General features: G+C 37.4%; 1 protein-coding gene across 1 annotated transcript in view; it reads right to left on the minus strand.

Annotated features, from left to right (window-relative positions):
• BRIP1 (BRCA1 interacting protein C-terminal helicase 1) overlaps nucleotides 1-17,742 on the minus strand; it is a 183,703-nt gene that overhangs the window by 101,876 nt on the left and 64,085 nt on the right. Inside the window, exons 9-13 of the mRNA XM_030922502.1 lie at nucleotides 17,363-17,495; nucleotides 7,736-7,890; nucleotides 4,795-4,960; nucleotides 4,226-4,366; nucleotides 62-223 (exon numbers count right to left, since the gene is read on the minus strand). Of these exons, the coding sequence (XP_030778362.1) occupies nucleotides 62-223; nucleotides 4,226-4,366; nucleotides 4,795-4,960; nucleotides 7,736-7,890; nucleotides 17,363-17,495 (757 nt within the window). The remainder of the gene's footprint in view (nucleotides 1-61; nucleotides 224-4,225; nucleotides 4,367-4,794; nucleotides 4,961-7,735; nucleotides 7,891-17,362; nucleotides 17,496-17,742) is intronic.

Raw genomic sequence — 17,742 nt, forward strand, 5'->3', positions numbered from 1 at the left:
CATGACAATGTTTAAAATGTAAATTGTTATTTAAAGGCAAAAGAAACAAACATTCTCTTACCTTGTAAGATGGCAAGAAACACAAAATTCCTTGGCTCACAGTCTGGCACACAGATAACAAAAGTGCCCCCACTTCATCTTGGAACTCAAATGTTTCAGTATTCTGGAAGGTAGCACAGAGATTCCGACCCTTGGGGCCTGACCCAATGGTACCAACCCAAACCTAGAATATGAATATGTCATTATTAGAGTTATGCCTGAAAAAGGCATGGAAATTAATATTTATTTGGAAGTATTTACATAAAAGATCAAGCAACAAGTTTAACAAAAATTTATTTTTAAATTGTCAGGGGGTTTTCTATTACCTTTAATTAATTGTATACAGATTTAATTTATAAAAGTTTTGCTTTAGGCAGATCACTAAATTCTCTTAGAGTGAAAATTCTTTGAAAGCAAAACAGGTTGTATCTGTCTTTATTTACTTAATAGCTTTGCAAAATGTAAGCATGTAACACATTTCTGTTAGGTGAATAAATGAACAAGTGAAATGATGAATATAATATACCAATAGCAGAATCAGATAATTCCAAAATACTAGGGATGAAGGCCAGTATAATTTGCCATAGGCAAGTTTCAAAAATGACAGGAACTACTCTTTCAAAAATTCACTGGTGCTCAAAGATCCTTAGTCATAGAAAAAATCATACCCACCACAGCTTACAGTTATTTGCAATTCTATCTCCCTTATATGTAAAGAGACGGAGAGAGACAGAAGAAATTGTGCAAAATGTTAACAAGTGATGAATCTAGGTGAAGGATATAAAGATACTCACAATATTAATATTATCTTTCCAACTTTTCTGAAATTTCTAATTATTTTGAAATACAGTTGAAAGAATCAATAGATGAATAAATTATCAAAATGTAGCATTGAGTAGAAAAAAACAAACGTTTTCCTTTGCTCTCACACCACAGCAATCAACACAGAAAACTTCTGTGACCAAATGTGTGGGAGGTTTTCTCCACATACCAAGCAAACAATCAATTCTGCAACAGACATCAACTGGGTGTCCTCTAATTCAATTCAATTCTGACACTATCTACTGGAAGATAACTTCAGATCCCAGAGGTTGAGGGCTCAGTTCCCAAGACTGTCCCTGATTTCTGTTGCCAGTCACAGTTGTTTTACTTGTGCTTCTGACTGATCAGCTAGAAATCGGGCATCCCACAACCCTCTGCTTGGGTTCAATTAATTTGGTAGAGCTGCTCATAGAACCCAGGGACACATTTACCTACACTTATTGATTTGTTATAAAAGATATTACAAAGGATACAGATAAAGAGATGTATGTGGGAAGGGGCTCAGAGCTTCAATTCCCAGGCACATCACCCTCCAGGAACCTCCAAGTGTTCAGCTATCTGGAAGTTCTCTGAACCCTGTCCTTTTAGGTTTTTATGGAGGCTTCATTATGTAGGCATGATTGATTAAACCACTAGATATTAAAATAAATTTAACCTTTAGCACCATCTCCCCCAAGCCCTCCCCAGAGGTTGAGGAATGGGGGTGAAAATCCCAACTCTCCTATCATGTCTTGGTCTTTCTGGAGACCAGCCCCCATCCTGATGCTACCTAGGGGCCCCCTACCATTAGTCATCTCATTAGCATACAGAATATCACTTTGGAGATTCTAAGGATTTTAGGAGTTGTATGCCAAGAAAGGGAGTGGAAGACCAAATATATATTATAAATCACAGGCATATACACACATGAAACATTATTCACCTTTAAAGAAGAAACTGGCACATACTACAACATAGATGAACTTTGAAGACATTATCTGCAACATGGACAAACCTTGAGGACATTATGCTAAGTAAAATAAGCCAGTCACAAAAATGACAAATACTTTATGATTCCACTTATATGAAGTATTTATAGTAATAGGATTCAGAGAAACAGAAAGTAGAATGGTAGTTACCAGGAGTTGGGGAAGGGGGAGAATAGAGAGCTATTGTTTAATGGGAACAGAGTTTCAGTTTTTCAAGAGGAGAATGTCTTGAGATTGGTTGCACAACAATATATACATACTTAATACGACTGAGCTGTATACTCAAAAATGGTTAAGATGGCAAATTTTATGTCATGCATATTCTACCACAATTAAAAGTTTTTAAAAAATTTAAGTTGAAGGAAAATATTATAGTATAACAGAATCCAGCTGCACAACTACATTATTATAATTCAGAGACATTACAGGTCAAATGGACTTTTGTGCAGTAGGTTGAGAACATAGAGCCTGTAACAACATTCTTATAAGAAAACGTATGCTGAATTTACCAACTTCCTATATTTATCTGTGTCTCTAAAGAAAGCAACTTGAAAATGTGGAACATGTATTCTTCCTTCACTGCTGTTTATAGTCACATTTCTCAACAGGAACACTCTGGCATTTGGAAAGCACAATTCTTAGTTACATAGGAGTTTAGCATTCTAGGTTCCCAACTACCAAATGCCGTAGTTGCTCCCAGGTAATTGTGAGAACCACAAATGTTCCCACCATAAACCTGTGTATATAGCTTAACAAAGAACTAGCCTTGTGTTAGGCACACAGGTGATGTTAACTTAACCACTTTAGCATTAACCACAGCTTAACATCACCTGTGTGCCTAACTACTTTAAAATACTTCATAAAAAGAAACCAGAAGGCATAATGAAAAATGATAATCTATACATTTCTACAAAAATTAAAATAACATTTAGTAGGCATCGTTATAAAACATGAGTACGTTTAATTCATTTCAGATATTCAAACGTGCTGAACACTTGCTAAATACCAGCTATTAATCTAGGCATAGACAAAGAATGTGAATGTAAAAGGAAGAATCAGGATACACTATAGTCTAATGGAAAAGAGAAGCATAAATAATTATACAAGCTGGGCATGGTAGTACATGCCTGTAGTCCCAGCTACTCAGGACACTGAGGCAGGTGGACTGCTTGAGCCCAGGAGTTTGAAGCCAGCCTGGGCAACATAGCGAGACCTTGTCTCTAAAAAGATAAATAGGCCGGGCGCGGTGGCTCAAGCCTGTAATCCCAGCACTTTGGGAGGTCGAGGCGGGTGGATCACGAGGTCAGGAGATCAAGACCATCCTGGCTAACATGGTGAAACCCCGTCTCTACTAAAAATACAAAAAACTAGCTGGGCGAGGTGGCGGCGCCTGTAGTCCCAGCTACTCGGAGGCTGAGGCGGGAGAATGGCGTGAACCCGGGAGGCGGAGCTTGCAGTGAGCCGAGATCGCGCCACTGCACTCCAGCCTGGGCGACACGGCGAGACTCCGTCTCAAAAAAAAAAAAAAGATAAAGTCTGGCCAACATGTCAAAACCCCATCTCTACTAAAAATACAAAAATGCACAAAGCATGGTGGCACACACTCATAATCCCAGCTACTCAGAAGGTTGAGGCAGGAGAGTGGCTGGAATCCAGGAGACGAAGGCTGCAGTGAGCTGAGATCGCACCACTGCACTCCCGCCTGGAGGACAGAGCAAAATCGTGTCTCAAAAAATAAAAGTAAAAATAAAAATACAGAGATAAGTAAATAAGATATAAATAGGCCGGGCATGGTGTCCTGTAATCCCAACACTTTGGGAGGCCGAGGCAGGTGCATCATTTGAGGGCAGGAGTTCAATACCAGCCTGGACAACATGGTGAAACCCCATCTTTACTAAAAATAAAAAATAAAAAATTAGCCAGGCGTGTGGCGCACACCTGTAATCTCAGCTACTCGAGAGGCGGAGGCGGGAGAATTGCTTAAACCCGAGTGAGCCAAGATCACACCACTGCCCTCCAGACTGGGCACCAGAGCGAGACTCCGTCTCAAAAATAAATAAATAAATAAATAAATAAATAAATAAATAAATAAATAAAATACAAATAATTATACCATGAGAACTAAATAAATCAAAATTTTGTTTTCATTACAAAACTAAAACTTATTTAAAAGAAGCTGAAATACAGCCTTTTGCATCCCAAGTGACTGAATTATTTCCTTCTGTTGACACACTATTAAGTAGCTGACAGATTTTCTTTTATTGTAAAACTGGAATGTTGAATTTCCTATCAAGATTTACTTCCTGACACTTCAGGTACCTTCTAACTTGTTTATATAGAGTTATACTGAAGTAAGTAGAAACACTGAAGGCCTTCAAAAAAAAAAAACAACTAACCTGTGAATTTTTAATGACATGATTAGCCTCCAGCTGGACAGTAAATGTAACACCAAGTTCTGACGAAAAGGATTTCATTGGTGATAATGTACCAGATGTCAAAACAATAGTCTGAACTTTGCCATTAATATCTGAAAAGGCCTAAAGGAAAACAACATTAGATAAATAAAATTATCTTTAAAAGAAGCTGGGCAAAGTGGCTCACACCTGTAATCCCAGCACTTTGGGAGGCTGAAGCAGAAAGATCGCTTGAGTCTAGGAGACCAGCCTGGGCAATATGGTGAAACCCCATCTCTACAAAAAATAGAAAAATTAGCCGAGCATGGTGACCCTTACCTATAGTCCCAGGTACTGGGGAGGCTAAGGTGGGAGGATCGCTTGAGCCCGGGAGGTCAAGGCTGCAGTGAGCTAGATTGCACCACTGCACTCCAGCCTGGGTGAAGAGCAAGACCCTGCCTCAAAACAACAACAACAACAACAAACAACTATCTTTAAAAGAGTCAACCACATTTTTTAAAATGCTGGTACTGAGCAGGAAGACAAAATCTCCATTTACATGATGAGCTTACCACAGCTGGATTTAAGCACCAAAAGTTTAGCACACGAACTGCAGTTTTCTGTCGTGAATGTTTCTTATTTTTTGGTAGAACCAACAACCCATTTTTATCTGAAATATCAATCTGATTTGTCCAGGAGTAAGTCTGTTGAATCGCAATTTTATAATCATCTGCAAATCTAGATGCGAAGAAAATGCTAATTAAGTGGCAAAACTTTATAAAACCTATGACCCAGCTACATACAATATAGAAACTGATTACATTAAAACTCATTTGAAAGAGCTGGTACCTTCCTATTCAAAAATAACATTCTCCTTACCATTAATTAAATTCAGTAATTCTGATATTAATTAAGTTATTAAATCATAGAATTAACTGATTCTCAGAGGGAATATTAGAAATCATCTAACCATCTATCTTTTACCAGCTACTTCCTAACCTCATTTTCAAACATTACATATGTCAGGGCAGAAGCAGAATTAAAATACAGGCCTCCTAACTCCCAGTCCAGAGCTCTCTGCATGCTCTACTATATGATGAGTTACAAAATAGAAAACAGCATTATGGTTAAAGAAACTAAAAGGTGGGTTATACTTTTTTATTACACGAGAAAACAGAAAGATAATTTTTACTGAAAGTTTTTAAAGTATTAGCAACAAATTATAAAATTCTTACATTCCTTTGAAACCTGAGTCTCAGCCTTCATCTACTTTTAATGAAGGTGCTGAACCAAATGACATCTGTGATACCATCCAGTTTATAACTACTTTCAATATCAATCTAGAAAATGGCTAAGCTTAAAAAGAATAAAATGTGGCCGGGCATGGTGGCTCACACCTGTAATCCCAGCACTTTGGGAGGCCAAGGCAGGCAGATCACGAGGTCAGGAGTTTGAGACCAGCCTGGCCAACACGGTGAAACCCCGTCTCTACTAAAAATACAAAAAATTAACCCGGCGTGGTGGTTGGCGCCTGTAGTCCCAGCTATTCGGGAGGCTGAGGCAGGAGAATGACGTGAACCCGGGAGGTGGAGGTTGCGGTAAGTCAAGATCGCGCCACTGCACTCCAACTTGGGAGACAGCGAGACTCCGTCTCAAAAAAAAAAAAGAAAACAAAGGGGAAATCTTCATGATATCAGATTTGGTCATGATTTACTGAATGTGACACTAAAAGTACAGGCAACAACAAAAAAGGAGAAAGATAAATTGGATTTCAACAAGATTAAAAAGCTTTTCTGCATCAAAGTACACTATCAATAAATGAAAAAACAACCCACAGAATGGGAGAAAATATTTGTAAAGCATATATCTCTTACAAGACTAACATCCGGAATATATAAATAACTACAACTCAACAACAACAACAAAACAGTAATTCAAAAATGGGCAAAAGACTCTAACAGATATTTCTCCAAAAGAGACATACAATTGGCCAATAAGCACATGAAAAGATTCTCAACATCTCTAGTCATTAGGAAATACAAATAAAAACCAGATGAAATCACTTGATACCTATTAGGATGGCTATTATTAAAGAAATAAAATAACAAGTGTCAGCAAAATAACAATTCTGATATGTGCTGCTACATGAACTGTTGGCAAGGATGTGTAGAAATTGGAACCCTTGTGTATTGATAATGGGAATGGAAAAGAATGCAGTTGCTGTGGGAAACAGTATGGTGAGTTCTCAAAAAGTTAAATGCAGCATTACCATATGATCCTGCAATTCCACTGCTAGGTACTTACATACACCCAGAAGAACTGAAAGCAGAACTCAGATATTTGTATACCAACATTCATAGTAGCATTGTTTACAATAGGCAAAAGATGAAAACAACCCGAATGTCCATTAACATAAGAATAAATTAACAAACTGTGGTATATATGTACAACAGAATGTTATTCAGCCATAGAAAGGAATGAAATTCTGATATATGCTACTGCATAAATGAACTCTGAAAACACTGTGCTAATTAAGCCAGACAAAAAAAGACAAACATTGTATGATCGCTCTTATGTGAAATACCTAAAAAGGACTTCATAAGATGAAAATAGAATACAGGTTAGCAGGGGATGAGGGAAAAGACTCTAGGGAGTTATTATTTCATGGGTACAGAATTCCTATTTGGAATGATAAAAAAATTCTGGAAATCTCTGGAAATGAGTACAATGTACAACATTGCAAACATACTGTACTTAATGGCACAGAGTTGTATACATAAAATGGTTAAAATGGTATATTTTATGTATATTTTACCACATACACAAAAAAATACCAGAACTAGGTTCTACTATAACTTAAGTTATAGGATGAGAGGGATTGGTTGTTTTTCATTTTCTACAGTTCGTACAATAAAAAAGGGACTTTCTGACACTGTAAGAACATAAGAAAACTTTAGCAATAGAAGATAACAATTTAATATGATTTAATTAAATATATTTAATGATTTCAATATTCATTAATATAAAAGACTAATTTTGGCCAGGCGTGGGCTCACGCTTACAATCCTAGCACTTTGAGAGGCTGAAGTGGGAGGATCACTTGAGGCCAGGAGTTCAAGACCATCCTGTTCAACATAGTGAGATCTCATCTCTACAAAAAAAATAAAAATTAAAAAATTAGCTGGGTGTGGGTTGTGCACACCTGTAATCCCAGCTACTCAGGAAACAGGTGGGAGGATTGCTTAAGCCCTGGAGGTTGAGGCTGCAGTGAGCTGTGATCACACAACTGCACTTCAGCCTGGGTGACAGAGCAAGTCCCTGTCTCAAAAAAGCATCAGACTAATTTCAATTCCTCTAAGTCTGTGTCAATAACAGCAAATATATAATAATATCTGTAACACTTGTTTTCAATTCTCCTATTTACTCACCCAAAATTGGTATGTACTAAACACATGCTAGCACCCAAATTAGGCTATTTTTAAAGGAAAATACACATTAGTTATCTTCACTTACCTGCTATTTTGCCTAAAAAGATAGTCAAGCACCATAAAAAGTCCTTTAAGCATTATTTGAGTTGATGCACTAATAATAGGTACTTCTCTTGCCTCCTCTTTACCATAAATTGGTGAGATTTTTTCCTCTTTTTGAAGAACAGCAGAAAAATGTCCCTATAAGAAATTACCATATTAAGTGTAGAGGGGTTGGGAGGGAACTGGAAAAAGAAACTTCTCAAAAATATAATGAAACCCAAACAAAACATGCATTGAAATTTTAGGTGAACAGAATTGCTATAGTTTGATAGTCTGACTTCTCCGAATCTCATATTGAAATGTGATCCCCAGTAATGGAAGTGGGGCATATCGGAAGGTTTGAGATCATGGGGGGTAGATACCTCACGAATAGATTAACATCCTCCCTAGGTGGAGAGGAGGTGAGTTAGTGCTCTGTTAGTTCCCATGAGAGCTGGTTGTTAAAAAGAGCCTGACACCTCCCTCCCTTCTCTCTCTCGCTTCTTCTCTTGCCATATGATCTGTACAAACCAGCTCCCTTTCACCTCTTGCCATGACTAGAAGCAGGCTAAGGTTCTCAAAAGCAGATGTTGGTGACATGCTTCTTGTACAATAACCAAATAAACCTCTTTTCTTTATAAGTTACCCAGCCTCAGGTATTTCTTTATAGCGATACAGACTAAGACAATTATTAACAGCACAATACTAACAATGTATTTTAGATTGCCATATTAGCAAAATTCTCCTCAGAGTCAAAGACTCTTCAATAATAAGTTAGTATTTAGAAGATTCATTACTTCTCAGGCAATCAGGGTATTATTTGGTGCCTTTCAGAAGTAAGGAATTAAATAAAAATGTAGCAAGTAGCTTCTCCAAAAGGCTTTAAAGAATTGATATGTTGCCTTAAATCCATGAATTATTTCCAGAAAGTAATTTTGATGCTGAGAATAATATGACTATATCACAAGCAAAGCTAAATGACTTAAGGAAACAATACATGTTAAATAACAAAACGTATGTTAACTGGCTCATTGGTCTTTACATGGCTCATAAGTTTTAATAATGGATGAAAGTGTGGACATTAAAACAAAATTATAAGAAAACAGAAGAGTATGTTTCCCAGATTGTAAGAGAAAATTCTGGACACTGAAGCAATAAAAGATATTGGTGACAACTCTGATGTCTGACAATAAAATGTGTTCAATGAAAATAAAACGAGGAAATAGGATAAATAAGAACGATACATTTTAGTATTCAGATATATTGTGAAACAACATAAATCTATGAGTAAAAATCAGCTGGCCGGGCGCGGTGGCTCAAGCCTGAAATCCCAGCACTTTGGGAGGCCGAGACGGGCGGATCACGAGGTCAGGAGATCGAGACCATCCTGGCTAACACGGTGAAACCCCGTCTCTACTAAAAATACAAAAAACTAGCCGGGCGAGGTGGCGGGCGCCTGTAGTCCCAGCTACTCGGGAGGCTGAGGCAGGAGAATGGCGTAAACCCGGGAGGCGGAGCTCGCAGTGAGCTAAGATCCCGCCACTGCACTCCAGCCTGGGCAGCAGAGCGAGACTCCATCTCAAAAAAAAAAAAAAAAAAAAAAAAAAAATTCAGCCTTACTGAACAAAACATTAAAGAATACAAATAGGTAGAAAGACTTAAAAAACAAACTAACAAAGAACAAACAAGAAAGACAACATGAATGTGGAAAAATATGCAGCCCTGCAATGAAATACAAATACCAAACTATTCTTTTTGAAAAATGAAGTCCCCTCAGCAACACCTTACATCAAGGCTTAATATCCTTCTCCAACACTGGCAGAACACTGGCAATTTACTCTGATAAAATATAGAAAATATAAACTACTAAAGGTGAGGCGCTGTACTAAAAACAGAAGGGCTAAATGAAATCCTACATATTGAATCATGAGAGTACTCCGTGCTCAATTCCAGTTAGGTTACCCACACATTGGCAGCTGGGTTGGGGGGTAGAAAAATAGAAAACTAAGCAATGGAAAAATAAATAAAAAGTTAATTATAGTTTCTTAGGAAACATACATAAAGCTGCATAAAAATATAATCAAGTAAGCTACATTACATTACTATCGTGAGCTATAATAATACATACACATGATGGTATCCACACTGAATATCAATATAACTATACTGGCAGAATAAAGAGTGAAGAGAGAAAAGAAAGAAGGGAAGAAAAGCAGGAAGCAAAGGAGGAAGAGAGCGCGTATGCGTGTGTGTGTGTCAGAGAAGAGTGTATGTGTGTCTAAAGGAGCTAAATCATCATTATAATTAAGAGAAAGTCAACAGAGAACATCTAAAATTGAAAACTCAAAAGAAGCAGAACCCACATTATTTTTTTAAATGTGGTTAAATATCAGAAGAAACCACTACAAGAGATAAAAGTGCACTCCAAAGTGAGAATTGGGATTGAGGAGTGGGTCAGAGGAATGCTTTTCTCAACAGAACTGACTCTTTAAATTCTATAGGTATACTACTTTGGTAAAAATTAATTTCTACAAATTTTGATAATCATAATGACAAATTTCTTAGCCAACTAGAATCAGGGCAAATTTCCTTAAATAAAAATGATTATAAAAATATATAATAAAAATATATCATATGTATATAAGATATAAAATATATAATATCAAAATAACTCACAAAACTCACTTTTAAAAGGTAAATTTTAAGCATGTGAATTATAGCTCAATGAAGCTGTCAATTAAAAAAATTTTAACCACAGCAAACATCTCAATAAAAGGTGCAATACTAGTAATTGCTCCTTTAAGCAACAAAACCAGGATGTCTTTTTCTTTTTTTTATTCTTCTTCTTTTTTTTTTTTTTTGAGAAGGAGCCTCGCTCTGTCGCCCAGGCTAGGGTGCAGTGGCGCGATCTCGGCTCACTGCAAGCTCCGCCTTCCGGTTCATGCCATTCTCCTGCCTCAGCCTCTCAGGTAGCTGGGACTACAATCTCCCACCACCACGCCCGGCTAATTTTTTGTATGTTTTTTAGTAGAGAAGGGGTTTCACCGTCTTAGCCAGGATGGTCTCGATTTCCTGACCCTGTGATCTGCCCGCCTCGGCCTCCCAAAGTGCTGGGATTACAGGCGTGAGCCACCGTGCCCGGCCCAGTATGTGTTTTTCATTGCCAGTGATAAACAACGCACTGGAAGTCTGTGCCAGCATAGTAAGAAACAAAAACATGAAGAAATTAGAAAGAAATGAGAAAGAAGCCAGTCATTATTCAGACAATATGGTTATCCATACGGAAAATTTAAGATAATCTGTGGACAAACTTGTAAAATAATTCAACAAGGTGGTTAATACGACAATTATAAGATAAATAAAAATCAAACACCAGTTTGATATAGCAATAACAATTAAAAACGTAATTTTAAAAATATATCATTTGTAATGGAAACAGAAACTTTAAGCTACTGAAGAATAAATCTAACCAAAAGCATCTAATCTTTTAAAAATAAAATTATAAAATGTTATTGAAAGATAGGAAGAAATAATAATGAAGAACTATATCTTGTTATGAATGGGAGAACTTCATAATGTAAATACATGAATTCTTTCCAAATTAATCTATAAATACAGTGCAATTACAATAAAAGTTCCAACAGAACTTTTCCTAGAGATTATAAGCTAATTCTAAAATTCAAATGGTAGAGTAAAACAAAGGACAGCTGATACAATTCCAAAGGAAAATAATAAAGTGAGGGATATGCCTTACTATATATAAGCACTTTTCTTATTAATTAACAAACGTGACAAATTAGAGAAAAAGAATGGTGGAACAGAATCAAGTCCAAATATAAATTCACACATATATGAAAATTAGAGGGGCTGGGTGTAGCGGTTCACTCTTATAATCCCAGTGCTTCAGGAGGCTGAAGTGGAAGGATGGCCTGAGGCCAGGAGTTCAAGACCAGCCTAGGCAACATAGTGACACCCTGTCTTTACAAAACATAAAAAAATTAGGGCATGGGTGGCTCACACTTGTAATCCTAGCACTTTGAAAGACCGAGGCAGGTGGATCACTTGAGCTCAGGAGCTGGAGACCAGCCTGGGCAACATGACAAAACCCCACCTCTATAAAAAAAATTTTTAAAAAAACACAAAAAATGAGCCAGGCATGCAAATATACACCATGGAATACTATGCAGCCATAAAAAAGGATGAGTTCATGTCTTTTGTAGGGACATAGATGAAGCTGGAAACCATCATTCTCAGCAAACTATCACAAGGACAGAAAACCAAATTCCCACTCACTCAGGGGTGGGAACTGAACAATGAGAACACTTGGACACAGGAAGGGGAACATCACACACGGGCCTGTCGTGGGGTGGGGGGAACGGGGAGGGATAGCATTAGGAGATACACCTAATGTAAATGACGAGTTAATGGGTGTACCACACCAATATGGCAGACGTATACATATGTAACAAACCTGCACATTGTGCACATGTACCCTAGAACTTAAAGTATAATAATAATGAAAAAAAAAAGAATTACCATTTGACCCCACAATCCTCTTACTTGGTATATACCCAAGAGAAAATAAATTGCTCTACCATTAAAAAAAAAAAAAAAAAAGAGCCAGGCGTGGTGGCACGCTTGTGGTCCCAGGTACTTGGGGGTGCTGAGGCACAAGAATTGCCTGAACCTGGAAGGCGGAGATTGCAGTGAGCTGAGATCACACCACTGCACTCCAGCCTGGGTAACAGAGTGAGATTCTGTCTCAAAATGCATAAATAAATAAATAATTACGCAGGTGTGGTGATGCATGCCTGTAGTCCCAGCTACTGAGGAGTCTGTGGCAGGAGGATCCCTTAAGACCAGAAATCCAACGTTACAGTGGGCTATGAACGCACCATTGCACTTCATTCTGGGCAACACAGCAAGACCCTGTCTCTTAAAAACAAAAAAAAGGTTAAAAAATATTTTTTTTAATTAAAAAAAAAGAAAATTAAATAGGTAGCAGAGGTGGCATTACAAATTAGAGGGAAATTAATATGTACTATTTAGGAAACAGTGCTGGGACAATTCTCTATCCATACAGGAAAAAAATTGATTCATAAATTCACAACATAAACAAAATGAATCCAAGGCTTTGTAAAAGTATTTATAAATCTCATCCTTTATAAACAATAAATACCTTAAAACTTTTAGGAGAAATATAACATAGGATAAGAAAAGACTGCTTAAAGTAAATTCAAAAACCACAATTCATAAGGGATGTTCATATCAGAACTGTTTATTATACTGGGAAACTGGAAATAACCTATATTTCAACTGACCAGATTAATCAATTTAGAATATGTACACTCATAAAAATGCTACACTGCAGTTAAAAATTATGTGAAGGTGCCGGGCGCGGTGGCTCAAGCCTGTAATCCCAGCACTTTGGGAGGCCGAGACGGGCGGATCACAAGGTCAGGAGATCGAGACCATCCTGGCGAACACAGTGAAACCCCGTCTCTACTAAAAATACAAAAAACTAGCCAGGCGAGGTGGCGGGCGCCTGTAGTCCCAGCTACTTGGGAGGCTGAGGCAGGAGAATGGCGGGAACCCTGGAGGCGGAGCTTGCAGTGAGCTGAGATCCGGCCACTGCACTCCAGCCTGGGCGACAGAGCAAGACTCCGCCTCCAAAAAAAAAAATAAATAAATAAAAAAAATAAAATAAAATAAAATAAATAAAAATTATGTGAAGGAATCTTTAAACAGGAAAAGTATACATAATATATTGTTAAAAGAGGCTAAAATAAATGTGTCATATCAGAAATATATTTATAATAAGCAAATATGGGAATAGAAGGCATAAGTAGACATAAATCACAATGTGCATAATGTTCATCTTTGAGTTTATGAGTCATTTTTCTTTGTGCCGTTCTGTATTTTCCAGTTTTTTTCTTTGACATACATTTTATTTGTACATTTTATAACTGACATGTAACATATACAGTAGAATGAACTAATCTTACATGTACACCTCACTAAATACACACACCTCCCCATGTAACTAACACCCAATCAGGATACAAAACATTCCTAGAATCCCAGATATTCCTTTGTGCCCCTTCTCAGCCCAAACTGCTCTGAACCCCCACATAGTTGTAACCCGTACTTCAACTTCTGTCACCATAATTAGGTTGGTCTGTTCTTCAATTTCATAAAAATAGATTTATACAGTTTATACCCTTTTGAATCTGGTTTCCTTCACCTAACATAATATTTAAGATTCATCTAGGGTCAGGCGCGGTGGCTCCTAGCACTTTGGGAGGCCATGGTGGGCGGATCACCTGAGGTTGGGAGTTCGAGGCCATGGTGAGCAGATTACTTGAGGTTTGGAGTTCAAGGCCAGCCTGACCAACATGGAGAAACTCCATCTCTACTAAAAATACAAAAAATTAGCCAGGCGTGGTGGCGCATGCCTGTAATCCCAGCTACTCGTGAGTCTGAGGCAGGAGAATCACTTGAACCCAGGAGGCAGAGGTTGCAGTGAGCTGAGATCGTGCCACTGCACTCCAGCCTGGGCAACAAGAGTGAAACTCCATCTCAAAAAAACAAAACAAAACAAAAAAAACTATATGGTTGTGTTGGAAGTAGTTCACTTTTTATTGCCATATAGTATTCTACTATGTGAATATGCTACAATTTATCCCTTCTTTTTAAAACAGGCTCTTGCCCTGTGCCCCAGCCTGGAGCGTAGTGGTGCAATCACAGTTCACTGTAGCCTCAACCTCCTGGGTTCAGGTGATCCTCCTGCCTCAGCCTCCCAAGTAGCTGGGACTACAGCACACTGCCACCACACCCGGCTAATTTTTTGTATTTTTTTTGTAGAGACAGGGTCTCACTATATTGCCCAGGCTGGTCTTGAACTCCTGGCCTCAAGCAATCTGCCAGCTGCAGCCTCTCAAACTGCAGGATTACTGGCATGCACCATTACCCTCAGCCCCATTTTACTGTTATATAAATAGCTTTCAAAATGCAAACAATTTATGCAAAAAAAATTATGAAAGATGTCACAACATAGAAAAATTCTTAGATACCACGCTGCATTTTTAAAATGCAGGGCAAAAATTTATGTATATCCTGATTAAAATATATGTTTTAATAGTCACATGGCCAGAATGTTATTGTGATCATGTTAGCAATTATTTTCATCATTTTTTGTTCAAAAACCTCTTTGAGAAATAACATCAGCAAGATGGAAGAATTTGAGTTTTCCAGCCAGGCGTGGTGGCTCACACTTTTAAGCCCAGCACTTTGGGAGGCCAAGGCAGACAGATCACTTGAGGTCAGGAGTCTGACACCAGCCTGGTCAACATGGTGAAATCCCGTCTCTGCCAAAAATACAAATATTAGTCGGGCATGGTGGGGCATGCCTGTAGTCCCAGCAACTCGGGAGACTGAGGCATGAGGATCACTTGAACACGGGAGGCAGAGGTTGCAGTGAGCTGAGATCACACCACTGCCCTCCAGCCTGGACAACAGAGTGAGACTTTGTCTCAAAAAAAAAAAAGAATTTGAGTTTTCCATTGTCATCTCCCAACAATGAACCAATTCTGACAACTACCCACATATGAGAGTACCTTTGTTAAGAGTCTAAGAGTCTAGCAGAGAAGTTCCAGGACCCCACTGGAGCAAGAAATCCAAGAACAGATGCATTGAAGAGGGCAAAAAGTATAGTTTCATATTATCCACATCACCCCTGCCCCATGGAAGTACAGCTGAGTGCCAAGAGAGCCTCCATTAGCCCACAATTCTTCCCATGGGGAAAAATGAGAATATAGTGAGTGATTAATGAAATAAAGAAAATGTGGCACATATATATATAATGAAATATTATTCAGTCTTAAAAAACAAGAAAATTTTGCCATTTGCAACAACATGGATGAAACTGGAAGTATTATGTTATCTGAAATAAGCCTGATAGACAAATACTGCATGCTGTCACTCATATGTGTAATCTAAAAAAGTTGTACTCATAAAAGCAGAGTCCTCAGCCCCAAAGTTCACTGGCAAAGATATAGAACAACAGGAACTTTTGTTCATTGCTGGTGGGAATGCAAAATGGTATAGCCATTTTTTGTCAAGAGACAAAGTCTTGCTATGTTGCTCAGGCTGGAGAGCAGCTATTCACAAGCACACAATCATAGTGCACTACAGCCTCAAATTCCTGGGTTCAAGCAATCTTCCTGCCTCAGCCTCCCAAGTGGCTGAGACTACAGCCGCATGCCACCACACCCAGCAGTTACAGCCACTTTTGAAGACTGTTTAGCAGTTTCTTGCAAAGCTAAACACAGTCTTACCATATAATACAACAACTGTGTTCCTAAGTATTCATACAAATGAGTAGAAAGCTTGTCACTAATAGAAATGTTTATAACAGCTTTATTCACAATTGCCAAAAACTGGAAACCATCAATGTGTCTTTCAGTAGGTGAATGGATAAACTGGGGTACATCCAGATAACGAAATACTATTCAGCTATAAGAAGAAATGAGCTATCAAGGCAAAAAAACGCATGGAGGAATCTTAAATGCATATTGTTAAGTTAAAGAAGCCAGTCTGAAAAGACTACATACTGCACAATTTCAACTATATGGCATTCCGGAAAAGGCAAAACAATGGAGTTAGTAAAAAATATCTGTGGTTGCCAAGGGTTTGGTGGGTATGGGCGTGGTGTGGTGGAGAGATGAAGAAGTATAACACAGAAGAATTTTAGGACAGTGAACACACTCTGTATGACACTGTAGTGGTGGATTCCTAGGCAAAATCTAATTGAACTCTACAACACAAGGGGTAAACCCTAAGGTAAACTATGGACTTAAATGAACAATAATGTATCAATAATGGTTCATCAATTGTAACAAATATACTACACTCTGGTAAGAGATCAATAATGGGGAAACTGTGGAGTTGGTGTGTATTGTGTATGTGTATAGGTGTGTAGCTGGGAGTGGAAGTATATGAGAATTCTGGACCTTGTGCTTAATTTTTCTCTAAACCTAAAACAACCATTCTAAAATACATAATCTAGTAATTTAAATAAGTAAATAGGAACAAAAAAAGAAAATATATTCTTATCTACAAAAAAAACTAGAAAATATAATGAAATTTATGCAGCCTCTATTTAGAAAAATGTACAAAAGTATATACTCATAAAATTTTGCATATAGCTTCATAAGTTTCATAGTCTTCCAAAGCCTACTCATGATCTCTCCATGAATATCAGGTTTATAATTTCTAAATTAAGATGAACAAAATAGGAATTTCTCCTCTTTTTATTTTCTAAAATTTTTAACTTTTACAATTGACTAAATAAATCTATAACCTAAAAATATTGACTCCTTTTAGCTTTAAACAAAGCAATTAATCCCTTTAAAGACTTATTTCCTTCAAATTAAGTAATGCTATGTTTTTAGCCACAATTTACCCATGCCATCACTTAAAGATTATCAAATTTAGATAATAAAATTTTTAAAAATTTAAATTGCTGTATTTAAAACTTCTGGGTTACTCACTGGATTTAATATGGATTTAGTCATGACTAAATCACTTCTAATTCACTAAATACATTTTACAGGTAGAAAAAAAATCTTACCTGCAAAATGGGAAAAGTAGCAGTGGTGATGCCCATTTTGTGTAAATTCAAGAGCATTTCATTTCCACTCCATATTTTACAAGCTGATTCATAATCTCTTTCTACAAGATATTCAGAGTTTGCTTCTAACCAACTGAAATAAAATAAAACAATTTTGTCAACCAGTATCATACTTACATGCACTATTTCAATAGAACAAGAGAATCATATTGTCATGCATTGATCTGTATTTCTTGACATTCTTAGGATATGAATGTGGATTAATCAAGAAATCTTTTAAAAAGCATGCATGTTTCATATTGCAAAATAAACTTTATATAACTAAAAAGAAAGCTTTCATTCAGAAGAAACAAACATGCATATGATTTCCCACTTGTTTT

The sequence above is a fragment of the Rhinopithecus roxellana genome, chromosome 19 (genome assembly GCF_007565055.1).
Source record: "Rhinopithecus roxellana isolate Shanxi Qingling chromosome 19, ASM756505v1, whole genome shotgun sequence".
Classification (NCBI taxonomy): Eukaryota; Metazoa; Chordata; class Mammalia; order Primates; family Cercopithecidae; genus Rhinopithecus; species Rhinopithecus roxellana.